At 51.5% G+C, this 23816-nt stretch overlaps 1 protein-coding gene and 1 long non-coding RNA gene across 6 annotated transcripts in view; one reads left to right on the top strand and one right to left on the bottom strand.

The window, feature by feature from the left end:
• Positions 1 to 23816, bottom strand: part of ALK (ALK receptor tyrosine kinase) — a 704322-nt gene that overhangs the window by 32044 nt on the left and 648462 nt on the right. For 2 of the 4 annotated variants that reach the window (XM_045447274.1, XM_045447273.1), the window contains exons 12-18: positions 23107 to 23269; positions 12538 to 12688; positions 5963 to 6094; positions 5075 to 5219; positions 2350 to 2532; positions 1081 to 1179; positions 413 to 565 (exon numbers count right to left, since the gene is read on the bottom strand). In XM_045447274.1, coding sequence (XP_045303230.1) covers positions 413 to 565; positions 1081 to 1179; positions 2350 to 2532; positions 5075 to 5219; positions 5963 to 6094; positions 12538 to 12688; positions 23107 to 23269 — 1026 coding nt within the window. Of the gene's footprint in view, positions 1 to 412; positions 566 to 1080; positions 1180 to 1719; positions 2255 to 2349; positions 2548 to 5074; positions 5220 to 5962; positions 6095 to 12537; positions 12689 to 23106; positions 23270 to 23816 lie in introns of those variants that run through there. The other 2 variants (XM_045447275.1, XM_045447276.1) reach the window with 2 other exon arrangements.
• Positions 586 to 4586, top strand: LOC123581286. 2 transcript variants are annotated; one of them, XR_006703698.1, is made up of 5 exons: positions 586 to 827; positions 2451 to 2576; positions 3019 to 3265; positions 3540 to 3684; positions 4126 to 4586. It is a non-coding gene; the product is annotated as an uncharacterized LOC123581286 (long non-coding RNA). The 2 variants fall into 2 exon arrangements; XR_006703697.1 differs by having other exon boundaries at positions 591 to 827; positions 3584 to 3684.

Genomic DNA, 23816 nt, shown 5'->3' with positions numbered 1-23816 from the left:
GCAGCATCTGAAAGGCTTTGCGAGTAGTAAACCTCAGGGTGGAAATGGAAAGGAACAGGGTCTGACTTTGGAACTCTGGAGGGGACAGCGTGCCCTGGGGGTGTCGATGGCCCAGGCACTGGGGGTGTTCCAGTGGAGACAGGATGGCCCCTTGGTGAGTACGTGAGGGCCCACACCCTGGAATAGGGGTGTCACTAGATGTGTTGGGGCTCCTTCATCAGCCACGACCTGCTTTTCACACACAGGTTCCTTTGCCCAGTCCTTAGAGCACCCGTGTTGGGGCAGGCAGATGGGGGTCAGAAAGCCAACAAGACTACATCTGAGGTGTTCCAGAATCATGGAAACCAGTGGTAGCCGCCATGGGCTCACAGTCTGGGCCCCTTCTCTGTCACCTCCTTCAACTCCCTCTTACCAATGCAGGAGACGCCATCCTCAGCCAGCACTGTCCCATGGTCACAGAAGCAGATGACCTTGTGGCTCTCGGGGTCCATGTGGCACTCATCTACCTCACAGTGGCTGCAGTTTAGGTAATGCTTAATATTCACTTCCCCATGGCCCTCCATCACTGGTGACAAGAAGGGAGGATCAGCCTCAGGTGGAGGCAGCAAAGACCACACTGCACCCCGTTCCCGGCCTCGGTGTTTTATCTCCAGCTGGTCAATGCTGGCTCTCTGGTCCCTGTCCCTATGTCCCACTGATGCCACTGAGGCACCACTGTGTGTAGGGAAGTCCCTGATGCATCTGATGGAGCTCAGAGGACACGTGGCTGCGTTTTTGTAGGCAGATGGGAAGGTCCAAGTGCATGACCCTCAGGTTGGCTGGCACAGGTAAGGGGACTATCACTGCTGCATTTTCTAGGTCCCACCTGTCTGGAAGCCAGTCTTTCACCTCCAAGTGCATATCGGGCCACACATCCTGACTTCCAGAAAAACTTGCTGAGATGAGTGTTAGGAAGACTTGCCTGTAAGGGACCCACAATCATGCCTTTGTACGTTGGCCTCATGCCAGTAGCCCTGAGGTTTTATCTGGTGGAAGAACTGGCCCGAGGAGGTCAGTTCTGCCTCCTGGCAGAGGGGATACCTTTTAAAGCTGGGGTGTACAGGATGCCCAGTGGACTGATGAAGGAAACCCCGTCCTCCCCGTCCATCTCGGGGTCATTGTTTGAAGCCGCGTTGCCGCCTGTGCCAAACCAGAGAAGAGTTTAACGCAGAGAGGCTCGGGCCCAAGTCTCAACACATCTGCACATCAGCGGGGCATGCATGGGCCTCGGGGTGGTGAGGGGCCTAGGGGCGGGGCGGTGGGGAGGGAAGGGAGGCCCGGGGCACAGGGGCTGTGCTTGGGGTTTGGGCTCAGGTAGATGCTGTATGTGAGGACCACTTTCCCTCCAGGTCCAGGCCAGCTCCCACAAGGGAGTCCCCACCCCTGCACGGGGCTGCTAGGAAGCAGTTCATGTGAACAGGAGTCAGAAGAGGTCTAGTGTCCCCAGGCTGGATTAGACCCTTGGCACCTCTTCCAGGACTGGCCAGGGCAGTGGCACTGAGGAGTTGCTCTCCAGTCCCATCGCGTAAGGGGTGGACATGGGGGGATGGGCCCCTGTGCCGTTAGGCTCCTGTCCCTCCTTTCAGCTGGGCTGGGTCATCTTTGGGCTCCCCCCTCAGGCTCCTCCCACCCACCCAGAGTTTGGGAAAGAAGAGCATCTGGTTAACACGAGCATCTTACACACAGCGTGAAGCAAAACAGACAGAACATCACAGCATATGCATGCATTGTGTCCTAATCTGTGGGGAGGGTGGGGCCGGTATCTCCCAGCCTCTCGGCTTCAGAAGGCTATTCTGCTCTGCTCTGAAGCTCGGAGGAGAGCTGAGGCCAGTGGCTGGCTGCTGGCTGAAGGGCTTGGGCTGGTGCTGCCCATCAGCATGGAGAGGGGTTCTGGAAGCTGGTGGGCTGGGGCAGGGAAGGGAAGACTCAGGCCAGGCCATCCAAAGGGAGGCACAGGCTGGGGAGTCTGGCCTCCAAGGTTCTCGTGCCAACACGACCTGGGGGTGGCTCAGAGAACAGCCCGGGGAAATCAAAGCCCCTTTAGCATTGGCTTTGGGGGAGGGGGAGCCTCAAGAACACATAAGATCTTGAAGCTGTTGCTACTGAAGCCTCGAGGCAGGATGCTGGCTCGGAAGGCAACACCCTGCCTCTGGCTGGTCCTGTGGGGCTGAGAGGTAGGCGTGCACAGTGACATCGCAGTCCACAGGTGAGGTGGGCCGAGGGAGGGGCAGGTGAGGGCGAGGGAGAGGACAGGGAGTACCTAGGACTAAGAGGGGAGGGAGTGACACCTTGAACACGAATCATCTTTACCTATATATCCTCCGCCTCCTCCACCTGAGGAGCACCCCCCTCCACCCCCTCCGAAACCCCCTCTTGTCTCCCACCCCCACTTCTTCATGGCCTGGGGGCAGGAATGTCCTCCGGTGGCACCCTCCAGCAAAGATTTTCCAGACCAGAGCAAGGAAGTGTTATCATTCCAGCCACCTCCACCACCTGCAGGAGACACGGAGAAAACCCCAAGTGAGGATGCTGGTCAGGTGAGGTCAGCCGCTGGATCTGGCAGAGGAAGCAGGATGCAGTATGCTCTGAGGATGCCTGCTCCCGCCCCAGGGCCTGTGGGGCCTGGGGGCTTCAGAATCCACAGCTGGAAAAACAGGAGCCATGCCTTTTGCCCTAGTGAGACCTGCTTTGGCCACAGACAAACATATCCAGATGGGACCACGCCTCACACCCCTGCTTCCCATCAGGCCTTTGGATTAAAAGTTGGAGAGTGTGCTTTGTTAGGGATGGGGGAGGGGTGGACAGGTAGCATGACAACTAAACCCACTCCGCTGCCTTTTTTCCATGCCCCCAACCCCTGAAGTGCTGGGACTTTGTTTCATTAGTGCTTCCCACCCAACAAGAACCGGGACCCACTGGTCCTTGGGCAGCCAACTGTCAGAGCCCCGCTGGGGTCACCGCAGTGAAGTTCTTTTGCAGGAACCCTGGATTAGGCCAGACAAACCAATGGGCTTTATTGCTTCCTGGGCAAGAACTTCTCCATTCTGAGCCTCAGTTTCCTCACCTGTGACTTGGGGATAATAAGACTTGCCTCATTGGGTTGATGTTTGGACCAAAGAAGACAACGAGTGTGCAAAATGCTTCAGAAACCACGACGTGTAGGGATCGTTGGGCATGAAGTGAACACGTGTGTGCACAGGGCCTCACGCTCTGAAGCTCAGGAAAGGTGATGGGGTTGTGGGGGGTTGTGGGGGGGGGGAGGAGTTGGGGGAAGGGATGGGCAGTACCCTTGGGAAGACAGCCACCATTGGAGCTGGGCTTCCTAAGGCCTGGGGGCTACTTTGAACTCTTGCAAAGGAAATGCTATTTACAGAACTGAGGTTGAATGCAATTTTATCTTAAGGCCACAGGCTGATTACAATCAATCTCTTCTGCTGGCCCCTGAGATTCCGGGACCCCCATTCTCTCCCCTTATGTTGTTTTGTATGATATTTCAACAGGCACTCTACTCCAAAAGACCCCAAAGTCCTTTCTGTTCCAGCAGATGGTGGTAGCAAGGACCTGGAGAAACAGCAGTGCTTGAGTCTGCGGAACTATGAGGGTTAACTGGCCGGGAAGGGCGGTCTGGAAGAATGAGTGGCAGAGGTTCTTCTGGACCCCGAGGGGGCAGCAGAGGGATGTCTACATGGGGGAGCTGCAGCGGGGGATCACCACTGTGCTAGAGAGAGGGAGCTTCATTTTAGGAGAGGAGGCCAAGGTCAGGAACAAGCTCAATCCAGAATGGACAATCAGAGCTGAATTGAGGCCCCCAGGCAAATCAGCTTTGAAAGCTACAGGGTGCTGGCTTCCTTTCCTCCAGCTGGAGGGCAGAATGTGGGCCTTTCAGGGCCATTGACATCTCGTGACTAAGGGAAGGCCCTCCAGCTCCATTAGGGACCTGAAGCGGGGGCCATGAGACCTGGCACCATGTCTGCCCGCCCTCCCCTGTGCCCACCCTCCCTCCCTCCCCTGCACCTGCCACTGTACCCTTGCGCCCTGCAGGGTTCCCGGCTGAGATGGTTTCTAATCCCTCACTCCATCTTACAGCTTTTAAGCAAATGTGTGGAAAAGAAAACAATCGGCATAAAGAGAAAAAAAAACCAAATGAACCACAGCAGTGTTTTAAAAAATGGACTGAGTATGAAACAGTTTGGCTATTTGGAGAAAAAAGAATCCACCAACTCTATGAGCTCATTGATTCTTCTGTAAAATGGGAATAATAGTACAACAGGAAAGCCCTGCGGGTGGTGCTGAGAAGCACACGTACAACAGATGTGGAAGTGCTTGGAGAGTTCTTAACTGCCGCTGTGAACATCGCTGGATGGTCTTCACCAAGCACCCAAGCCCTACTCCCACTCTCCCTTCTCTTCTAGCCATCTCTCACTTGTAGGGAAAGTTTGAGTACTTGTTTTCATTAATCTCAAATCTTATATGCCTTCTGAGATCCTTGGTCTGACTGTGGAGAAAAGAAAATACAACAATGAACTGCATTTTCTCTTCAGACACGGCGTCAATGTCTGTCTCCTATTTCTGTGTGGCTGGCTCTCACTAACGAGCACGGATTGCCAAACCGTGGCGATTCCAGAAAGAGATTTTCCAGCGGGATATGTGATCTGGTAGCCCAGGGCCTGGAGGCACCGACCGGAGGGCCTCCAGGTGGGGTGGGGGGGCACCCTGACTCTGCCCATACTTCTTCCATCCACTCACATCCAGTTGGATCTGATGAAGTTCAGGGAGGCTGGGCTGCCCGTCCTAATGCTGCTGCCTGTCTCCTTTTCCCAGTGGCCCGCAATCCAAACCCCAGGTCAGTGAAGACGACTCCAGGTCCCTGAGCCGTGGGATGCCCTTCCTCCCTGGATACTGGTACCAATATCCAGAGCTCCCAGCTTCTCGAGTGCCAGCAACCAAGATGCAGGTGCAATGACGACCGGCCGAGCCCAAGCTCTTGTGGTCCTGGGGGCACGTCCTGGGAAAGGGCGGGCTTGCGGTGCCTTACCTGCGGCTCCGGAATTGCCATTCAGCCCCAGAACAGAGGAGTTATTTTCCAGTCTCTCTGGGTGGAATGTGTCTGTCTTGGCCCCGTAGGCCCTGCCGCCACCGCCAGCTGCAATGATCAGGGGCACTGGAACGCCATCCTTCATCTGCCCGGGGAGATGTTCAGAGACTGAGAAACAGAGCTGGGCTTCCACTATGGGGATCTCTGAGCCACTTCAGTGTTTAAAGTGTCTGAGCACTTGCTGGGCCGTGGGTGACATCTCGGTGGTCTGAGGGGTCTGACCTCATGCTACCGCCACCCATTAGCTCTTACCCACCCCCCTTCCCCCCTCCCCCAGCTCCTGAATCAGTCAGGGTTCAATCAGAGAAGCCAAAGTGCCGGGAGATATAAATATACCAACACCAGGAGGTGGGGATGGGGCTTTTCCTGAAGCTTCTCACACTAGCCTCAGAGGGCTGGGTGCTGGTGCTCAGAAGCGGGTCTCTCTGCTCCCACTTTCCTCCCCGCTCTCCAGGGTTTCTGGCTTTGACCTCCACAACTTCAAGATTAAGCCCTCGGCATCACTGTCCTGGCGGAAGGACCGAGCAAGAAGCCTTGGCCTGGGTTTCATCATGTCAGAAACCCCACCTTAGGACAGAGGAGGGCACCACGGGACCCTCTGGAACTCTGGGGTAGGGCCTGCCTGGTGACATCAGCGAGAGAAGAACCTGCTGGTTCTTGGACAGACAGGGACCCTTATGTCCCTCTGGGCCTCGGTTTGCTCATCTTTAAATGGGGCTGAGGACACCTGAGGTGTTTCATCCCCAGGGCCATCGTGGGAACCCACTGTGGTGGGTCCACGATTCGCGGACATCACCACCCATGGGAAGCTGGCACAGCCGACCTTACCTTAAATACGTAGGTGGCTCCGCCCCCTCCTCCGCCCCCTCCTGCCCACTCATGCACACTCCTGTTCACTCGGATTTCTTCTTCTATCACGTTGTTCTCTCCAATGCAAACTTTCTGGATTAACCGGTTTGTCTGTGGGAACAAAAAGCACTTCAGGTTTGTGTCCAAGGTTCTCTACTTCCCAGCAGACAGACCTTCTATGCTTAATGACAGGCTCTGAAGACCTCTTAAATAGCTTACAGTTGAGTTGAAGAGAGAAAAAAAAAATCTATACACAAGTAACTGTCACTAGGGAGTAGAGAGAAGGACGACAGGATAGCTTAGCTGGAAAATGCATGGGAAGTTGGGGGAGGGAGAGTGATTTTGTTGCTGACGTGATCAAGGAGGCCTGCCTGTAGGAGGTGGTGTTTAGTTGGGCCTCCAAGCATAGGGAGATTTAAAACAGAATGGGGAAAGGGCATTCCAGGGGAAGAGAGTAGCATGAGCCCAGAGAGAAGGAGGTGAGGGGGGGGCGGATTTGAGGAAACGCACAAAGAGTCTCTTTGCCTCAGAAAAGTCCACCTTAGGATCCTCTGGACTCTGAAGGGGGAATGGCCAAGGCCCTAGGTGGGGAGACAGCGCAGAGGAAGTGTAAATGTGAGTGGGTAAGGAAATACAACTGGACAGTCAGACAATGGCCAGAAGCCTTGAATCCAACCAGACTTCATTCTCTAGGCAGCGGCGAGCCCTTGAAATAAATTTTTGAGAAGTTGCCATTTTGAAGCATCATGGGAAGAGAACACAACAGTGTGAGGCCAGGCTCAGATTTTACTCCCAGTCCATCTGCAGGAAAATCATTTCTCCATTTTGGACATCTCTTTCCTCCCATCTCATGTCCCACTTCTTGCCTCCAGAAATCCTCTGGCACAGCTCTAAATGGAGCTCTCTGTATTCATCCTGGAGAACAGGGTGTGACCCCAGGAATCAGCAGACACCCCTGGGGGACCGTGGAGGGGGTGCTCCACCTCTCTGACCTCCAGGTGTGGGATGGGAATACAGACACTGCAGGCATCTTTACTGAGGATGGTACAGACAGGTGTCTGGGATAGTATGTCACAAGTTAGGGACCGAATAAATGGCTGTTGTTATTTTACACAGATGTACTCTGGGCCTGCACGTGGTCCTGGTGTGGGCCCAGGCATCTGGGAGTCCCTGGGGGTGTGCAGGAGATCCCTGTGGCCCAGGATCCTGGAATCCCTGAATAAAGAGGGTAGTGCTTCAGGAACAGCCAGCCGGCTCGTCAGGCACAGCAGCTAAGAAGAACACTCCAAACCTCCACCCAACTTTGGGGGAAAATGGCTTTCCTTTCACTTATTAGAAACAAGTCCAATAAAACATCACATTTCCATTGAATGCTGCTGTGTAACCAGCCAGTGGACGTGGCAATTCATCTTGAGCCACTCCTTATGCTAAAGCACTCAGGGGTGCCGGCAATGAGTACTAGAGAAATTTCCAGATAAATAGCCAAGATGCAATTTGTTTTATGGCATTTTGGATTTAATGATGGAAATAATTTGATATTTTTAAAAGTGGATTTAGTGTGGGTGGAAGCTTCTGAATTGCTGTTGTCGAGAGCTGACATTTCTCCTGTGTGTGTGCAGTGCTGTCCAGGTGGGGGATGGTGGGGGGAGGGCTGCTAACTGCCGCCTGGGGTGGACATGAAATGTCAGGGCATGCCGTGAGGGCTGAGCCCGGGGGGCAGCAGACCCAAAGGTGGGCTGTCTGCTGGGCAGAGCAGAGCACAAAATACGGGGTCCAATCCGGCTTCTTGACTGGCTCTGTTGGAGATTTGCTGAGCCACGTTGGGTGAAGCATCTCACCTCCCTGGCCCCGCTTCCTCCAGTGTAAATTGAGGGGCTGCCCAGTATGAACCAGTGGTGCTAAGAAGGTCCATGCCCTCAGACCCTACTTTCTTCCTCCTCTCTGCCCAGCAGCAGTGAGGCCTCAATTCCTTGGGAATGCCTTCTTCCTGTGAACAGAATCTGCAGAGGGCTGGAGATTGCAGGAGTGGGAAGGAGGGAACCATTGGGCTAGTGGATGGCCTTTTGTCTAACCAGAGCTGGGACTCTCGCCCAACCCCCGTTGCCCCTGGGCATCTTCTTTAAATTGCATGGGCTGCGAAGAAGGGTGGATTCTCAGTCTGCCTCTTGCTGGACCCAGCAGCAGCATTTGGCAGACTTGCTCAAGTCTCCATGATAGACTTTTTCACCTGACTTCCAGGAGACCACACCCTCTGGAATCTCCTCTGACCTCCATGGCTTGTTCCCCTCAGCCTCCTCTCCTCTTCTTTTCTTTAACCTCTTAATGTTGGGGGGTCCCCGGGGCTCAGTCTTTGGTCTTCCTCTTAATCAGTACTGCTCCTTAGTCAATCTCATCCTGGCTCAATTTTATGCTGACTTCTCCCAAATTTCTATCTCTACTCTAGACCTCACTCCTCAAGTCCAGTGGCCCATCTCCATTGGCTACTGGAAGTCTCCACCTGGCTGTCCACCAGACCTCTCCTAACCTTGCCCCAATCTCCTTCCACAGCATTCCCGGCTCAGGTGACAGCAGCTCTCCCTCCTTCCTGTGGCTCAGGTGCAATTCCTGGAGTCGTCCTTGATCCTTTTTCTGTCTCAGTTCTTCATCTAGTTGGGCAGGAAATCCCTTTTGTTTTTGTTTGTTTGTTTGTTTTGTTTTGTTTTTTAATTTTTTTTTTCAACGTTTTATTTTATTTTTGGGACAGAGAGAGATAGAGCATGAACGGGGGAGGGGCAGAGAGAGAGGGAGACACAGAATCGGAAACAGGCTCCAGGCTCTGAGCCATCAGCCCAGAGCCTGACGCGGGGCTCGAACTCACGGACCGCGAGATCGTGACCTGGCTGAAGTCGGACGCTTAACCGACTGCGCCACCCAGGCGCCCCAGGAAATCCCTTTTGATTTCGCATTCCAAATTTGCCCAGAATTCAGCTACTGTTGACATCTTTGTCCAAGCCATCATCATCTCTTGCCCAGACTAATGTAGTAAGCACTGAATTTATCATGCTGACTCTTCCCTTGGGCCCAAGTGGACTATTCAGTCTATGGCCAGGGTGAGTCTTACAACAGGCAAATCACAGCAGCTCCTTATCCCACCTTATTCCCACCCCTAGGCTCCAAACCCTCCTGTGGCTTAAAAATGTCCTTATGGTGGCCTGATCATTTCATCTCTCACCTACTCTCCCTCTTGCTCCCCCAACTCACCCTGGTTATTTTGGGAGCACACCAGGCACACTCCCACCTCAAGGACCTGGCTTCTGCTTGGCTGGTGCCCCAGATATTTTCCTGGTTCCATCCTTTTCAGGACTCTGCTCAGCTGTCATTTGTCCAATAGGCTTCCCTCGACCACCCTATGTGTAATTGCAACCTGTCCCACACAGCTGACTCTTTTTACCCTACTTCTGTTCACCGAAACTCTCTCACTTCTGGGTGTTCTGACTGACTGATGTTTACTAGCCATTGTTCATCCCTCCTCCCCCAACGGAAATGTTAGCTCCTTCAGGGCAAAGATCTTTCTTTGTTCATGGATATATATCAAGTTGCTAGAGCAGTGCCTGGCACAGAGAAGGTATTCGATAGATATTTGCTGAATACATGTGAATGAACTGGGGACTGTCTGGGTGTGGGCTGATGCCTCACAATACTTGCCTTGCAAGTGATGGTAGTTGTGACATTTAAAATTTAGACCCGTGGTTTTGCTGACTTGGGGACACCTGGCAAATGTCTGGACACATTTCTGATTGTCAGTACTGAGGGGATGCTACTGGCATCAGGTGGGTAGAGGCCAGAGATACTGCTCAAGAGCCTACAGTGCCCATCACAACAAAGACCCATTTGCTCCAAAATGTCAATAGTGCTGATGTTGAGAGACCCATCCCACCAGATCTGGTGGTCATGCCACCAGATGAGGCTTGGGAGGAACTGGAGAAGCAGGAGCTGAGGGGGTTTCCAGCGGCCAGAGCCCATCCCAGGCTCAAGTGTAGCCACGCACAAAGGAAGAACGACTCCACACAGGTGTATTATCGCACCAGGAAAGCTGCCAAACCCTGTAGTTTAATTCTTAGAGTGCACTCCATTCTTGAGAGGATCCTCTCTAGGCACCATGTTTCTGCCTGGAGAGGACTGGAGATTGAGTTAGTGCTGTGAATGAAGGTCTTTTCTTTCTCTCTCTCTCCCAGTGACTCCCGCCACGTGGAGCCAAAGGGAAGCCCCAGGACTAACCCCACCCCTTGTTCCTACGATGCCTGGCCCCACCAGCAGAGGGGGCTGCCCTCCGTCCCTGGCTGAGAATGGGCTTCTTCAGAGCTCTCCTCGTGGTTTCACGAAATTTGAGAGCAAGTAGGTTGATTAATACAACGATAAAGTGCAGCAACTCTGAGGAGCAAGTAGGTTACAATTGAATTAAAAAAAAAAAGGACTTGGTCCTGTGAAAAGACATAACTGATTACAATCCAATCAAGTAAAAGTCCCTTGCAGAAGTCAATGCAATCTTTCTGCTTAGATGAAAGAATTACATTAGCACTCAATACATTCCTGTGGAAATTACAGCAGCCTGTAATTTAATGACTTAATATATTGTATCAGGTTGGAAAGTCCTGATTATAGTTGCTAAATAAAAGTTGGAGTCCAGACATTTCTCATGCACAAGATTGCACCTGCTAAGCCTCCTCCTGTTGCTTTGTTTTAACCCTGAAAGGTGGGGGTGGGGATGGGTGTTGGGCTTTACTCCTCGCTCCCAGCCTGCGGCCCAGCTTTTAGGAGTCTTGAGTTTGTTTTGTGGAATTGTACTCCTTTCTGTGTAGTCCCTGTTCCCACATCTGTCCCCCGAGGCTACTCTTGAATAAGTTCTTACAGAAGGGGCCCTGGGTCCTGGGCACTAGAACTCTGCTCCCTGCCTTGGCCCCACCCTGGGCAGAAGCCGTGCTTCAGGTGAGCACCTAAGGTCAGTACCTAACGGTGCTGAGTTCCCGCCAGGAGAGCCGGCACCACCAGGCTCCTGTCTCCGCCAACACAGACAAGAGGCAAACACCTGGCGTGCTGGACTCTGCATGGTTGCTCCTTTGTTAGTCTTCAGGGTCTCCTTCTTCTGGCAATTTTAGAACACTGTTGGCTTTCTTAAGTTCTGCTATTGGAGAGCTCCCTGTTTGACAGGTGGATACTGCAATGGGGTCAGAAACCAGAGTGACAGGCTGTTTCTGGGACTACAGAGGATGGCAGTCTGGCTTGTTAGATGACAGGCTCTAAGTGGGGAAAAGGAAAAGGGCATAGAAACCGAGTCCTAGGCAAGCGCAGGGCACAGCACAAACAAGAGCCAGAGCCTCTACTCTGTGCTGTATTACGAGTGGCTTTGGAAAAGTCCCTTCACCTCTGTGGTCTCCATTTTCTCATCTGTAAATTGGGGAGAGTGGACTGCATGGTGTTCTAGCTCTGATTCTAGGCTTTAACTTTTCTTTTTTAGTTTTAATCACCCAGATAATAAACATTACATGAATACATTCTTTTTGTGATATCAGACATCACTAGTAAAGCAACCCCAACTCTAGTCTCCTCCTCAGAAGCAACCACTGTCTGGGGTGCCTGGGTGGCTCAGTTGGTTAAGCTACTGACTTCAGCTCTAGGTCATGATCTCGCAGTTTGTGAGTTCGAGCCCTGCGTCAGGCTCTGTGCTGACAGCTCAGAGCCTGGAGCCTACTTCAGATTCTATGTCTCCCCCTTTCTCTATGCCTCCCCTGCTCACACTCTGCATCTCTCTGTCTCTCAATAATAAATAAACATTTTAAAAAATTTAAAAAAAGAAAGCAACCACTGTTACCTGTATCTTTTGGAAATTTCCCTATGCATTTATGTACAATTATGTGGCTATGAATCTGTTATTTAGAGCTGAGCAGAAAATGTTTAAACTGGTATTTTCCTGGGGCGCCTGGGTGGCTCAGTCAGTTAAGCATCCGACTCTTGGTTATGGCTCAGGTCATGATCTCATGGTTTATGAGTTCGAGCCCCATGCTGGGCTCCATGATGACAGTGCTGAGCTTGCTTGGGATTCTCTTTCTCTCCCTCTCTCTGCCCCTCCGCTGCTTGCTCTCTCTCTCTCTCTCTCTCAAAATACATAAATAAACTTAAAAAAATTTAAACTGGTATTTTCCAGTTTTATAATAATGGGCTAAAGACGTTGGTGTCCTAGCAAGAAAGTTTAGGAAAAGGGCTTCAACTTGTAGTCTGCTGAGAACAACCATTTGCCCATTCAAGTTGGATCTAGCTTTTTAGTTTTAAGGGTTCCTCTTGAAATCCATGCCTCAGCCTTAGTTCCTGTGGGGAGGTGAAACCCCAACAGCCATACCGCCTACTTTCTTTTGTACCCCAATGGGCCAGGAAATGGAGGGACATTTGCAGGCAGAACAAGGGCTGAGTCTTGCCATCTTTGAATATGAGCCCCCAGGAGGAAAGAGTCCAGATGCCCTGTGAGGGCCTGCCCAGGTCCTGGTGAGTGTGAAGGAGAGGTCCCCACTCTGGGCACTTACGCTGGGACAGGCGTCTTCCCCCTGCTGTCCGACCAGGATATACAGCGTGTCGCCCTTCTCCAGGTTGAAGATGCCCAGCACAGACACACCGTGGGACCGCATCATGGTGTTCTTCCCACCTTTCCCACCAGCAGCTCCGTAGCCCGAGATGCTGCAACAGAGCAGAGCACATGAAGACTGACTCCTTTCCTTCGAACCCAGCAGGTTCCAGTGGGCTCAGTGCACCCCATCGTGGTCCTGATGGTTCTCTCCCACATCATCAGGCAATGAGGTCAGCAAGGAGGGATCCTCTCCCCATGGTCAGAAGAGGACAGTCAAGTTTAGAGAGGGATAGGGAATTGCCTCATTCACAGAGGTAGGAAGGTAAAGAACTAATAAGGGGTACAAAAGAGAAAGAAAGGGAGGAGAGAGGGAAGACAGGTAGAGTCTGTTCTAATGTGGGGTGTTGGGGGATGATTTCCTGAATGTCTGGGATTTCCCATTATGGTTTCTCTCCCTGTCCAAGATCAAAGGACTCATGTGACCTTAGGCAATTGACTTAACTATCCTGTTCCACATCTGTAAAATAGGGCTAGTAAGAGGACCTACCTTTTAGCCCACGTGTGTGTGAGGAGTAAAGGAATTAAGACAAGCAACCATAGAATTGTGGCTGATACATAATAAGCATTTATTATAATAGTAGTTATTACATATTATTATATTATATAATATATATGATTATAACTTATATATTATTATTATTATTAATGGTGAAGGTAGTAGTAATTGACTTCATACACAGTTTTAAAGTTTCCTCACCGGGTCTAGACACAAGTAAGTTCCACATGGAATGAGTGAGGTGAGCAGTGTTTCTGAGAGCAGACTGTTTATCCCCATCCTACTAGCAACTCTTTCTAGAGCAATGTGTGGGCAGAAAACAAACAACCAATCATGAGAAATAAAAACAGAGTTGGGGGGAGGTGTGGCGGGATTATTTCCGCTGCCTCTTAGGTTGTTGAGATGAAGTCAAACAAGGATGGGAGAAAAAGAACTCAGTTGGTGACCCTTACCAGGAAAGCAGTGTGTCTGGAAGACAGCTACACACTAGCTACAAATGCCTCCCCAGAGATCATCTGCCAGGGAAAGGGACGGTGGAGGTTTTCACGTCCCTGTGCATTCAGATCCGAGGTCCTTTATGAAAAGCGTTCAGGAAGAGATGCAAGGCAGTTTTGTATGTGTGCACACACAGTGGCTTTCGCCACCTGCAATTCTAGGAAATGTTCCGTGTTCCAAGCGTGTGAAGGGTCTCCTGGAGGCTCTCCTAAGGCAGAGCTAAGCCCCGTTCTGCAGAGAGAAGCCTGGAGGGCTGGCTGATTGCTAATGTGGCAGGTGAAGGACTGAGGTCTCCGTGGAATGCCACTGTGGGTCGCCAGGCACTGAGAGTAGTTCACTGAAAACTGATGTGGCTTAGGGCTGTGTGCATAAGGGGAGATGGGAGATGGGCTCCAGGCCCTCCTGGGGCTTAACAAAGAAACTAGAGAGACAGGCCTAGTTATGAGAAGAGAAGTCCCACCATAAAGGCGGCTATATCAGGGAGGCCAAGTGGAGGGACCAGAAGACTCTGAGTTCTATGAACGGAGTGGACTATTTCCTAGCTGTGTATCCTCTTAGAGTCCTAGCCTCTTCTGTAGTCAAAGAACCATGTCTGTCTTTCTCATATGTTTTCACTCTTATGTGGATCCTGAGAAACTTAACAGAAGACCATGGGGGAGGGGAAGGGGTAAAAAAATGTTACAGAGAAGGAAGGAGGCAAACCATAAGAGACTTTTAAAAACTGAGAATAAACTGAGGATTGATGGGGGTGAGAGGGAGGGGAAAGTGGGTGATGGGCATTGAGGAGGGCACCTGTTTGGATGAGCACTGGGTGTTGTATGAAAACCAATCTGACAATAAATTTCATATTAAAAAAAAAAAAGAAGAACCATATCTTCTTTTCTGAACTCACGGGATAGAGGGGAGGTTAACATCAAAAAGAGATAATGGGTAAAAGCATTGAGAAAGTGGCAGATCTCTGCACAAAGTCAGGGCAATCAGGTGTTCTGAGCCTGAAAAGGGAGACAGGACTGTGACAGGCATTGTAGTAGTGGCGTGCTCTGGTGGCACTGGGGGTGGCCGAGATGACGGACGGGTAGGACTCTCAGACAAGCAGAAACAGGTGGAGGGTGGGAGTCAGGTGGAAGCGAAGTGAATAGAAGTGAAGAGGCAGGAAAACCTATGGAATGTGTGGCTGTAGCAGGGTGGCTGGGGTGGGGAAGGAAGAGGACGTAGGTCTGCAGAGGGAGGTAGGGTTAATTCCTGAACATCCCACAAGGTGGCAGGCATGAATGCACATGACTCCCCCTGCCCCCCCCCCCCCCCCCCAGCCCATAGCCATAAATAGTAGCTGTTAGTAATTCATTTGACAGATGAGGACACCGAGGTTCAGAGGGATTAAGTAACTCATCTGAGGCTACACAGCCGGTCAGTGGCAGACCCTTGTCCAAACCCCCACATTTCCCCTCGAAGAGGCCATTTCCTCTCTGACATGCTGCTGCAAGGCTTCTGTGGATACACAGGGAGGGTGGCCTGAGAAGCTACTGGCCCATCCTTGCTCCTGACTCATTAGAAATAAAGACGGTGGCAAGGACAATTAAAAGGCTGAGGGGAAAGGAAGGCTTATTGGTGAGAGGAAAGCAGCAGAAAATTCTTTAGCCCAGAGGAGGGAAGCCTGGGGCAGGGGTGGGTGGCAGTGGGGTTCCAGAGACGGTCTGTGTAGAATGTAAGGATAGCATGTGGTTAGGCCCCTCTCCTCAGTCCTGCCAGCTACTCCGTGTTTCGGGGCTTTGCCAGGTTGCAGGAGAAAATCCTGTCAACCTGAAGGTGTGGTTTGCTTGGAAAACTGCTGCTGGAGACAGAGACCTCGTCCTGCCCACTTGTGCTGTGGCTGAGAGGTAAGCGGTACCCTGTGCATCCCATCCTGCCTTGTTTGCATATCCATTTGCATAAATCTGCATGCATTATGAATCATTCTGAACTCTTGCACATGTATAAATTTAGCCAAATTATTATATTTTAGAAGTCGTTTGTTCCTGACTCACTTTCCCTCCCTAGCCCTTCTTCCCTATTTCTCCTGCCTCCCTCCCCATTATGGACTCTAGCCCCTTCTAGGCCTTGACCTAGCTCTTGGCAATTATGTGGGATGCAAAGAGGCCCGAGTTCTGAGGCACATGCTGGGCATTCTGCGGGCTGTGTGACTCGGGGCAAGCTGGTTAAACTCCCAGAGCCTCAGCTCCCCGCCAAGGAATGAAATGAGGACAAGGACCCCTGACCTCATGAGGAGAAGTGGTGGGTTTGAAGAGACCACACACTGATGCCAAGTGCAAGGTAGGACTCGGGGCTGGGGTCAGTTCTCCAGAGTAGACAGTAGAGCCTGGCAACTGGCAACTGGCCATCAGCAGCCAGATTTCACTTTCCTGTTACTGGCCTCAGCCCCACAACTCCACCCTGGATTAGGGACTGGATTAAAGCCAGGGGAGCAGGCAACAGCCTGCCTGGACTAATTGTAGGAGAAGGGGCACCTCCCTCGTCAACCCTCTGAGTCCTGAAGTCCCACCGTGGAGCTGCCCTCCTTTGGAAGCTTCGAGTTGCTGCTACGTACAATGCTTATCTCCTCTCGAGTGGGCTGTGCCACAGCAAGAATGCAGATAGACCTGGATCCAAATCCAAGCTGTTACTCAATGCCAGGAGTGGGTGAGGTGCCCCTTCCTGGGTGCTGACCCTGCACTTGGCCGACCCTTACATTTTGTGTCTGAGGCACCTTGCCTACCTCTCCTGGCCCTGCCAGCATTACTCACTGGCTGTGTGACTTTTGGGCAGGCTACTGACATTTTTTGAGCTCCACTTTTCTTATCCACAAAAGAGAGGTACCTACCTTGCAATGTTGTTGTTTGAATTAAATGACATAATGCCCATAAGGGACCCAATTCAGTGCCTGGAGGGTAGTCAGCAAGCACCAAATAGCAGCTGCTGTTCTGATGCATCCCTGTGGATGAGCCTGTCTACTCCTCTTCTGGGGGTGACTTCTGGGAGGTGGAAGCAAGTGAATGAATGAGGCCCTGATTTCTAGAGAGTAGGCCAATAGGTGGAGGAGGCTGTGGCCACAGGGGTCTGGGGTCAAGGCTATCCAGTTTCACCCAGGGAACGAGTGGGGGCACAGGCAGCCTTGATGATTCTAAAGACCTCCAAGTCATATGAATCATGTCACACAAACTCGTGCCAGAATAATAACCTCAGCCTGACTCTGCAAAGCTTGCCCCCCACTCTGATTCCTTGTAAACAATTTATTTTTGATGGTTGACAAACGACAACAAATTAATATACCTGCCACTCAAGTGGGGAAAATGACTTGCAGTGATTCCAATTTACTGGAAATTACAAGATACTGTTCTTGACGAGCTGATGCTGTAATTTTTTTGTTTTTCCTCATCTAAATCCATGCCCCCTGGTCAGAATGGATGTTTATTGGGTTTGCGTTTTGTATTATTGACTGTGAACCATTGTTACCTGATGTAATTGAGTTGTGAATCTTTTTAAAATAAAGAATTAGCAGCAAATCAAAGTGGCTGCCTGCCGGATCCTGAAACGAAAGCATGGCTAGTGTGCAGTATGATGGCCTGTCAGCCGCCACGCATCCGTGGGGACACTGGAAGTTGACCGACGGAAGGAGTGAGTGAACCTGCTTGGAGATACATGGAGCACCTCATTCCTCTCCTGAACCCCACTCTCTGCTCTGCCTCTACTTCCTAGCAGGACCTTGGGTGAGTCCCTCTCTTCTTTGAGCCTTGAAATCAGGGTAGTAAGATCTGCCTTGCCCATCCCAGCCCACAGGTTTATTGTGAGGGCACAGGAGGCATGGGAGTATGTACGAGGCTTGGTCAGTGGAAAATTTCTGCTTACATGCATAGTTGCATTATCTAGATGGGTCATTTGAGCCATCAGGAGACACCCCTGGGGGTAAGGGGTGAGTTGTGGAGGCACGTGCTTCTTGCAGCCCCAGTTTTGTTCTGGATCGCACCAGTGAGCAAGGCTGATGGTGCAACCTTCCTGACCAGTGCAGCCCTAAGCACCTGGGAATATCAGAGCTAGAGGGGAGCTCAGTAACCTCTCTCTAAAACCCTGCCCGCCACCCCCCCCGCTACAGATAGAGACACTGCAGAGAAGGGAAAGCACACTTTCAAGGTCACATGGTGTCAGTGGCAGAATGTGGACCCAAACACCATTCTGCCTGCAGCCCATCAATCGTTGTGCAATCTCCCTGCCTCTGACTTTCCCTGCTCTGTGCTCTCCATGGCGATGGCTATCTGCACAATTACTCTGGCAATTGATCATGCCTGTGACTCTCTCCTACAGTTGTCTAGGACTGTATTGGCACTGTGGACTGTTAATTTCACTTTTGTGCCCTGCAGTCTTTGCAAAGATGGTGAGGCTCCAGTGTCTCAGTCCTCTCTGCAAGTCCTGCAGTGCCTATTCAGTGGCTGGCACGCAGTAGGAGCCCCGTGGCTCAGGACCCGACACACAGTAGGAGCCCCATGGCTCAGTGGCCGGCACACAGTAGGAGCCCCGTGGCTGCTTGTGGATTGGGTTGAATGATAGTGTCATCCAGCTGCACACTCTGGTCCCTGGAGCCAGGTGAGGAAATGCGTGTCAGTGATGGAGACCACGAGGAACAGCTGTGGCCCAGGTCAGCTGGCAGGATTTGCTGGCTCCAGCTGGGGTCCGGGACCTCTTGTACATTATGTCTGAGGAACAAGTGAACCATGAGAGAACTACCATCGGGAGCTGTGGGCCGTGCTTGACAAATGTTTTTATAAATGATCTGTGTGTGGGGAGTGGTGGGGCAGGGGGAAGGCTGAGGGCTGGGGAGGAGGGTGAACTCTAGAGAAGCAGGGAGGAAGGCAGAGGGGAGAAAAGGAGGGACAGACAGGAGAGGAAGGCAGGAAGAGTGAGAGGTGGCTGCCGACATCTACTGATGTGTGGGGTACGTCCCACAAAGAGTCACACAAAGTCCCTAGCAGTCTGTCTCCACTCCATGGTGAGGCTGAGGTTCTCCCCACCCCAGCATCCATGATCTTTTTGTGCCCCACATTGGCCGCCACCCCCACGGGCACACTCTAGACATCGTCACTCAGAGCTGTGACCCAGAAATCTCCCTTAATCAGGTGACGCTCTCCCTATTACCCTAATCCTTGCCTGTCCTTCTCAGCCAAGCTCCTCGAGGTGGTAGCTGTCACTCGCTGTCCTGCCTCCTCAGCCCCCAGGCATGGCAGTCATCCTGGGTCCCGCCTCCTCGCCGAGTCCAGCAGTCATGCTGAGTCCACCTCCCAAATACTTGGTGGCCCCGCGGGGCCCCTCCATGTGTGCCTCTCTGCCCCAGCCTAGCTCTTCAGGACTCAACCCAGCTGCCTTCCATCTGCTATCACCGCCTCCAGGCTCGCTTCTCTCTCAAGCTGGCGCCAGAGGGAGCTAACGGCATTTGGGACGCGAGGCTCCAGCCTAGGGGCTCCTTCCTCCCCTCCTCTTTGTGGACAAGTCTACCACCTTCGAGACTGCCCTCAAGCTGTCTCCCCGTGGAAGCCATTCTTGAACTCAGGCCCTTCCCTGGCCTCTGATAGCAGCGCCTGATGAAGCCTCCATGCAGTACTCTCTACATCACACCGACATGCTTTTTTCTGTGTCCGACACCCCCATTGGCTGGGGTTCCTCTTAGGCAGGGAGTGGATCATGTGCACCTTTATATACTTCGTGTCAGTCACGGCGTCCTAATATGTGCTGAATGCGGTCCACTGAGACTTGCGAATTACGAGGGGGAACAGGTCTGGACACAAGGACATATGTCCTTGGGGGGAGTGAGACCCATCTCTGTTTTGACAGAGGAAGGGGAAGCCCAAGGCAGGAAAGCAGCGGGGTGGGGGAGATGAGGATTTAGGGGTTGTCCCCGAAAGCCCCTCCCCACCAAGCCTGCTCTTTTCTTCTCCCCAGCCTCTTCTTCCTCTCCCTTTTCGTGGTGGTGGGCAAAGGAGTAGAGGGTGGGAGACGGGCCCAGGAAAACTGACCGGTTAAGAGTAGGGGACACGTTTACCTGTGTGCATCCCTGAGGAAGCCCCAGGCAATGATGGCCCCACCTTGGCATAACAGTAGGTGCATTTAGCTCTCTTTCCTTCACCTCTCTGATCAGTAGTAAAGAAGCAGCTGGAACGATAATAGTGGCGGGTCTCAGGCAGCAGCCAGATAGCACTCACTGAGTGCTCACACTCTTCCAGGAATAGGGGAAGATCATAAGAAATGCTCTCACACTTTCTCACCTTTTTCTCATCTCTCTTGATGTGTTTTTCTCACTAGAGGAACTGTACTTACTAAACAAGAATTAGTTAACATGGAGAAAATGTCCTCCAGAAAGAGGGTACCTGAATTTTCCACATGGATATTCTGATGTGGGGACATTTTGATGTGGGCTAAAAAGCAAATCATTAAATGGTCTGTTCCTTTGATACTCAGTTACATGATCAATATACATTACCGTCCAAGCCCTGAGCCTCATCCAGGGTCAAGGTGAGAAATATCTATTATAGCCTTTAAAGGATTAAAACCCCCCCAAGGATTCAACAACAACAACAACAACAAAACCCCAAAGTTTTCCGGGTTTTGATTTTTCCCTTTTTGATGTGGTGCTATCTCAGGCCAGTCTTAAAAAGTCCTACAGATCAGAATGTCCCCTTTGCCAATTTGGACACTTTGACGTGTCTGGCTTGAACAGCAAGATGGCTCCTTGTACACGTTTCCAGTGAGTGTTCCCCAGGCAACGCTGGGGGCTGTGGGCTACTCTCAATATTCCAGAGAGAAATGGGAAGAGTTGCCGGATTTGGGCTGGGATTATATCCAGTGCACTGTGGCAATACTGTGGAAATTCATGCAGATCAGAAACCTGGCTAGACTTAGATGTGGTTGTGATTTATTTAAAAAAAAAAAAAAAAAGAAAAGAAAAAGAAAAAGGGAAAAAATAAGTATAGTTTGTCTTCCAGGCAAAATCTTTCAAAACATGGGGCCCATCTGAAGAAGTCAGAAAAAAGTCTTTGGAAACAGAGAAGTTAGGAAGTACTCTCTGTGGGACCAATCTGTTACTGGAAATACTTTCATGCCACTGCCTGCTGCCTGACATTATCACTGCTCCAGCCGGTTTCTCTGCCGACAGGCCAGGGAGCACCTAGCATGAGCAGGCATCGTGTGAGGCACTTGTACATAATCTGTGCAACCAGCTGGGCAAGTGTTAGCAAACTCCAGCCCCTGCCTTTTACAGATAGGGAAACGGAGTCTCAAGAGGTTAAATAACTTGCCCACATTTGGAGGTGGGTCTGATTCACACTGTCTCAGGGGGAAATGCAGCCCAAGAGTAACACCTTACTTACATGGCGCCTCCTATTTGTGGATCTTTGTGGGAGGGGCAGTAAGGGACTTGCAGCCAGTCTGGTTTGGGAGCTGCCCTGGACAGTGATGGGACAGTGGGTCTCAGTGGGGGTTTACCGTTGAGGTCTCTGCCTTACAGCTCCTGTGCTTTCCTCTTCACGTTGCTTTTTATACAGGGAGAGCTGCACAGAGGGCTGGGCTGGCCAATACCCCTTCAGGCAGGGTGGGGGGAGGGAGGAGGGCTCCCCTCCCAGGCTTTCATTTCCAGAGGCTTCCTGGAGGTGGGTGGTGCATGACTGCCATGCCTACTTCCCTTTCTTGTTTTCTCTGTCCCCCTGCATGCCTCTCAGAGTCCCTGTGTGACTTTTAGTGGAAAGAACACACCGACTTTGAGCCCGAGGGCCTTGGGTTTAAATTCCAGTTCCGTCACTGATTATGTGGCCTGAGATCTGTTGCAAAGTGGCTGACTCCAGTTTCCTTTTATGGAAACAAGGGAATATCACTAATAATAATGACATCTGCCACACCGCTAAAAGGAGGAATACCTGGTAGGTCCTCAGCAAGCATTCATCTCTGTCTCTCTGGGACAGGGGGTGACCCATGAAACCTCAGCCGGGCAGGAAGGAGAGGCCTGGCCTGCTCAGCGTGGCCAGTCCAGGGGTGGTTGAGTGTCTTTGACCGTTTACTGGGGATGTGTAGGACCTAGAACAGCTAATCTGATTGCAGCCAAACCTTGTTATTGCATTCCTGCCCAGAATGTCATTTAAAAAGCACTTAGGGCTCTCCCTGAAATGCATTTACACTGAGATCCCAGGGGTGGGGCCGCACAGAAAACAGGGCAACTTGAGAAGCCTCTTTCCTTCCCAGGGGGCTGAGGATGTGCTGGGGGGATGGGGGGTGGGGCTGAGGAAGTGGAAAGAGACCTCACTTCCCACTGTGTTTGGCCTCTGGGGCATTTGCACCAACAATGTCATCATCATGATGCTTCCTGTTTAAGCCTGCCGTTTGCTGTGGAAGGAGCCTCAGTAAGTCTGTGCCTCAGAAGGCTGGGGTTGGAGGTGATATCCAGACTGTGTGTCTGTGGGGATGCTCCTGACATTCTGAGCCTCGGTTTCCTCATTTGTAAAATGAAGACTGCAGCACTGGCCTTGTCCACAGAGCTGAGTGAGGACTACACTCAAGGGTTTAACCTAACTCAGTCATTCCCAGGGGCCGTATCAGCATTACCTGGGAACGTGTTAGAAACTCATATTCTCAATGGATGAATGAATGAACACAATGAGTACGATGAATACCGTTTATGTCTCCCTTCCCAACCTGGATCCAATAAGTGTCAACATCTTGTCACATTTGCTTCATTAATATAAAAATGTTTAGCACAAAATTTTTCTTAAAATTTGTATTTTTGGACCCCACTTAAGACCTACAAAATCAGACCTTCTCCACGTGGGGCTAGTAACCTGCATCAGCCAGTCATTCAGCCATTTCGATGGTTGAGAACTACTGGTCTGAGCCTTGCTGGCCGACAGCTTCACCTATTAGCCAAGTGGCCCACTGGAGTCAGGTCTCCCTCCAGCCTGGCCTGGCTCTAGTGGAATACCATGCAGTTGGGGTGGGTGTGGGACAAGAGTTTGAGGACTGCTGTTTTACTTGCAAACCGTGAAGGCCCAGGAAAGGAGGTTTAAGGATAAGAGCATCATCTTTCATGTACATGGTATGTTTGTTTCCCAGACATTTTACATGCACTGCCTCATGTGAATGGCATCCAGTAATATTCAAAGAATCCACTATAATTTCAATTATTAGTAATAAAGATAAGGAATGTTCTGAAGCTAGCTCATGCATGTATATCATCTCCACAAACAGTCTGTGGGCTCCTTGAAGACAGAGAAAACATCTTTGTTGCCATATCCCATTATCCCCCATCTCCCCATCTCTAGTCCTTATATCCCTCTATGGGCCAGAGTCTGTGGCCTCTGAGCCTTGTGTGCTCAGGCACCCCACAAGCATGCAACCACAGGCAGGACCCCCATCATTTTCAGGAGGGTAGATGTGCCCCTTGGCTTCCCCCACCCCCTCTGCCATACATACCTGTAGGTGTCGGTGACTGGCACCTTCCAGGTCTGGATGCCCTTCAGGGGCCCCTCGCTTCCCACTACCACGCTCAGGTTGGAATTCCGGTAGGCGTTGTTACACTGGGCCTGTGTGGGGCCATGGGGCCCACTGGCCCCGCACGTGGTGAACAGCCAGTGAACTGCAGCACAAGAGGAAAGGGAATCACTCACTTGGCCTGGCCCTCCCTCCTCCTTGGGCTTCCCTGGGCTGCCTCTGAGCTGTCTGCTCCATTGCCCCAAACCCATGTTCCAAGATGGCACCAAGGTCAAGGCAAGAGACACAGATCAGCCATTCAAACTGGAAACTTCTCTTGAGGATCTACTATGTGCCAGGCCCTGGGTCAGATATGAGGGGAGAGACACAGACAGAGCTGACTGATCTGGGCTTAAGAAGCTTACAGTTTAGGGGCGTCTGGGTGGCTCAGTTGATTAAGTGTCCAACTCTGATCTCGGCTCAGGTCATGGTCTCATGGTTCGTGGGACGGAGCCCCACAACGGACTCTGTGCTGGGATTCTCTCTCTCCCTCTCTCTCTGCTCTTCCCCCATTTGCCTTCTCTCTCTCTCAAAACAAATAAACTTGAAAAAAAAGAAGCTTATAGCCTACTAAGGGACACTAAAAGGGATGCAACTATCTACAACACAGGACAGTAAGAAAAAAAAAGCCCTCTGAGAGTTCGGCTAACTGC

Source organism: Leopardus geoffroyi, chromosome A3 (assembly GCF_018350155.1).
Source record: "Leopardus geoffroyi isolate Oge1 chromosome A3, O.geoffroyi_Oge1_pat1.0, whole genome shotgun sequence".
Lineage (NCBI taxonomy): Eukaryota > Metazoa > Chordata > Mammalia > Carnivora > Felidae > Leopardus > Leopardus geoffroyi.
This window is presented reverse-complemented; position numbering and strand designations above follow the sequence as displayed.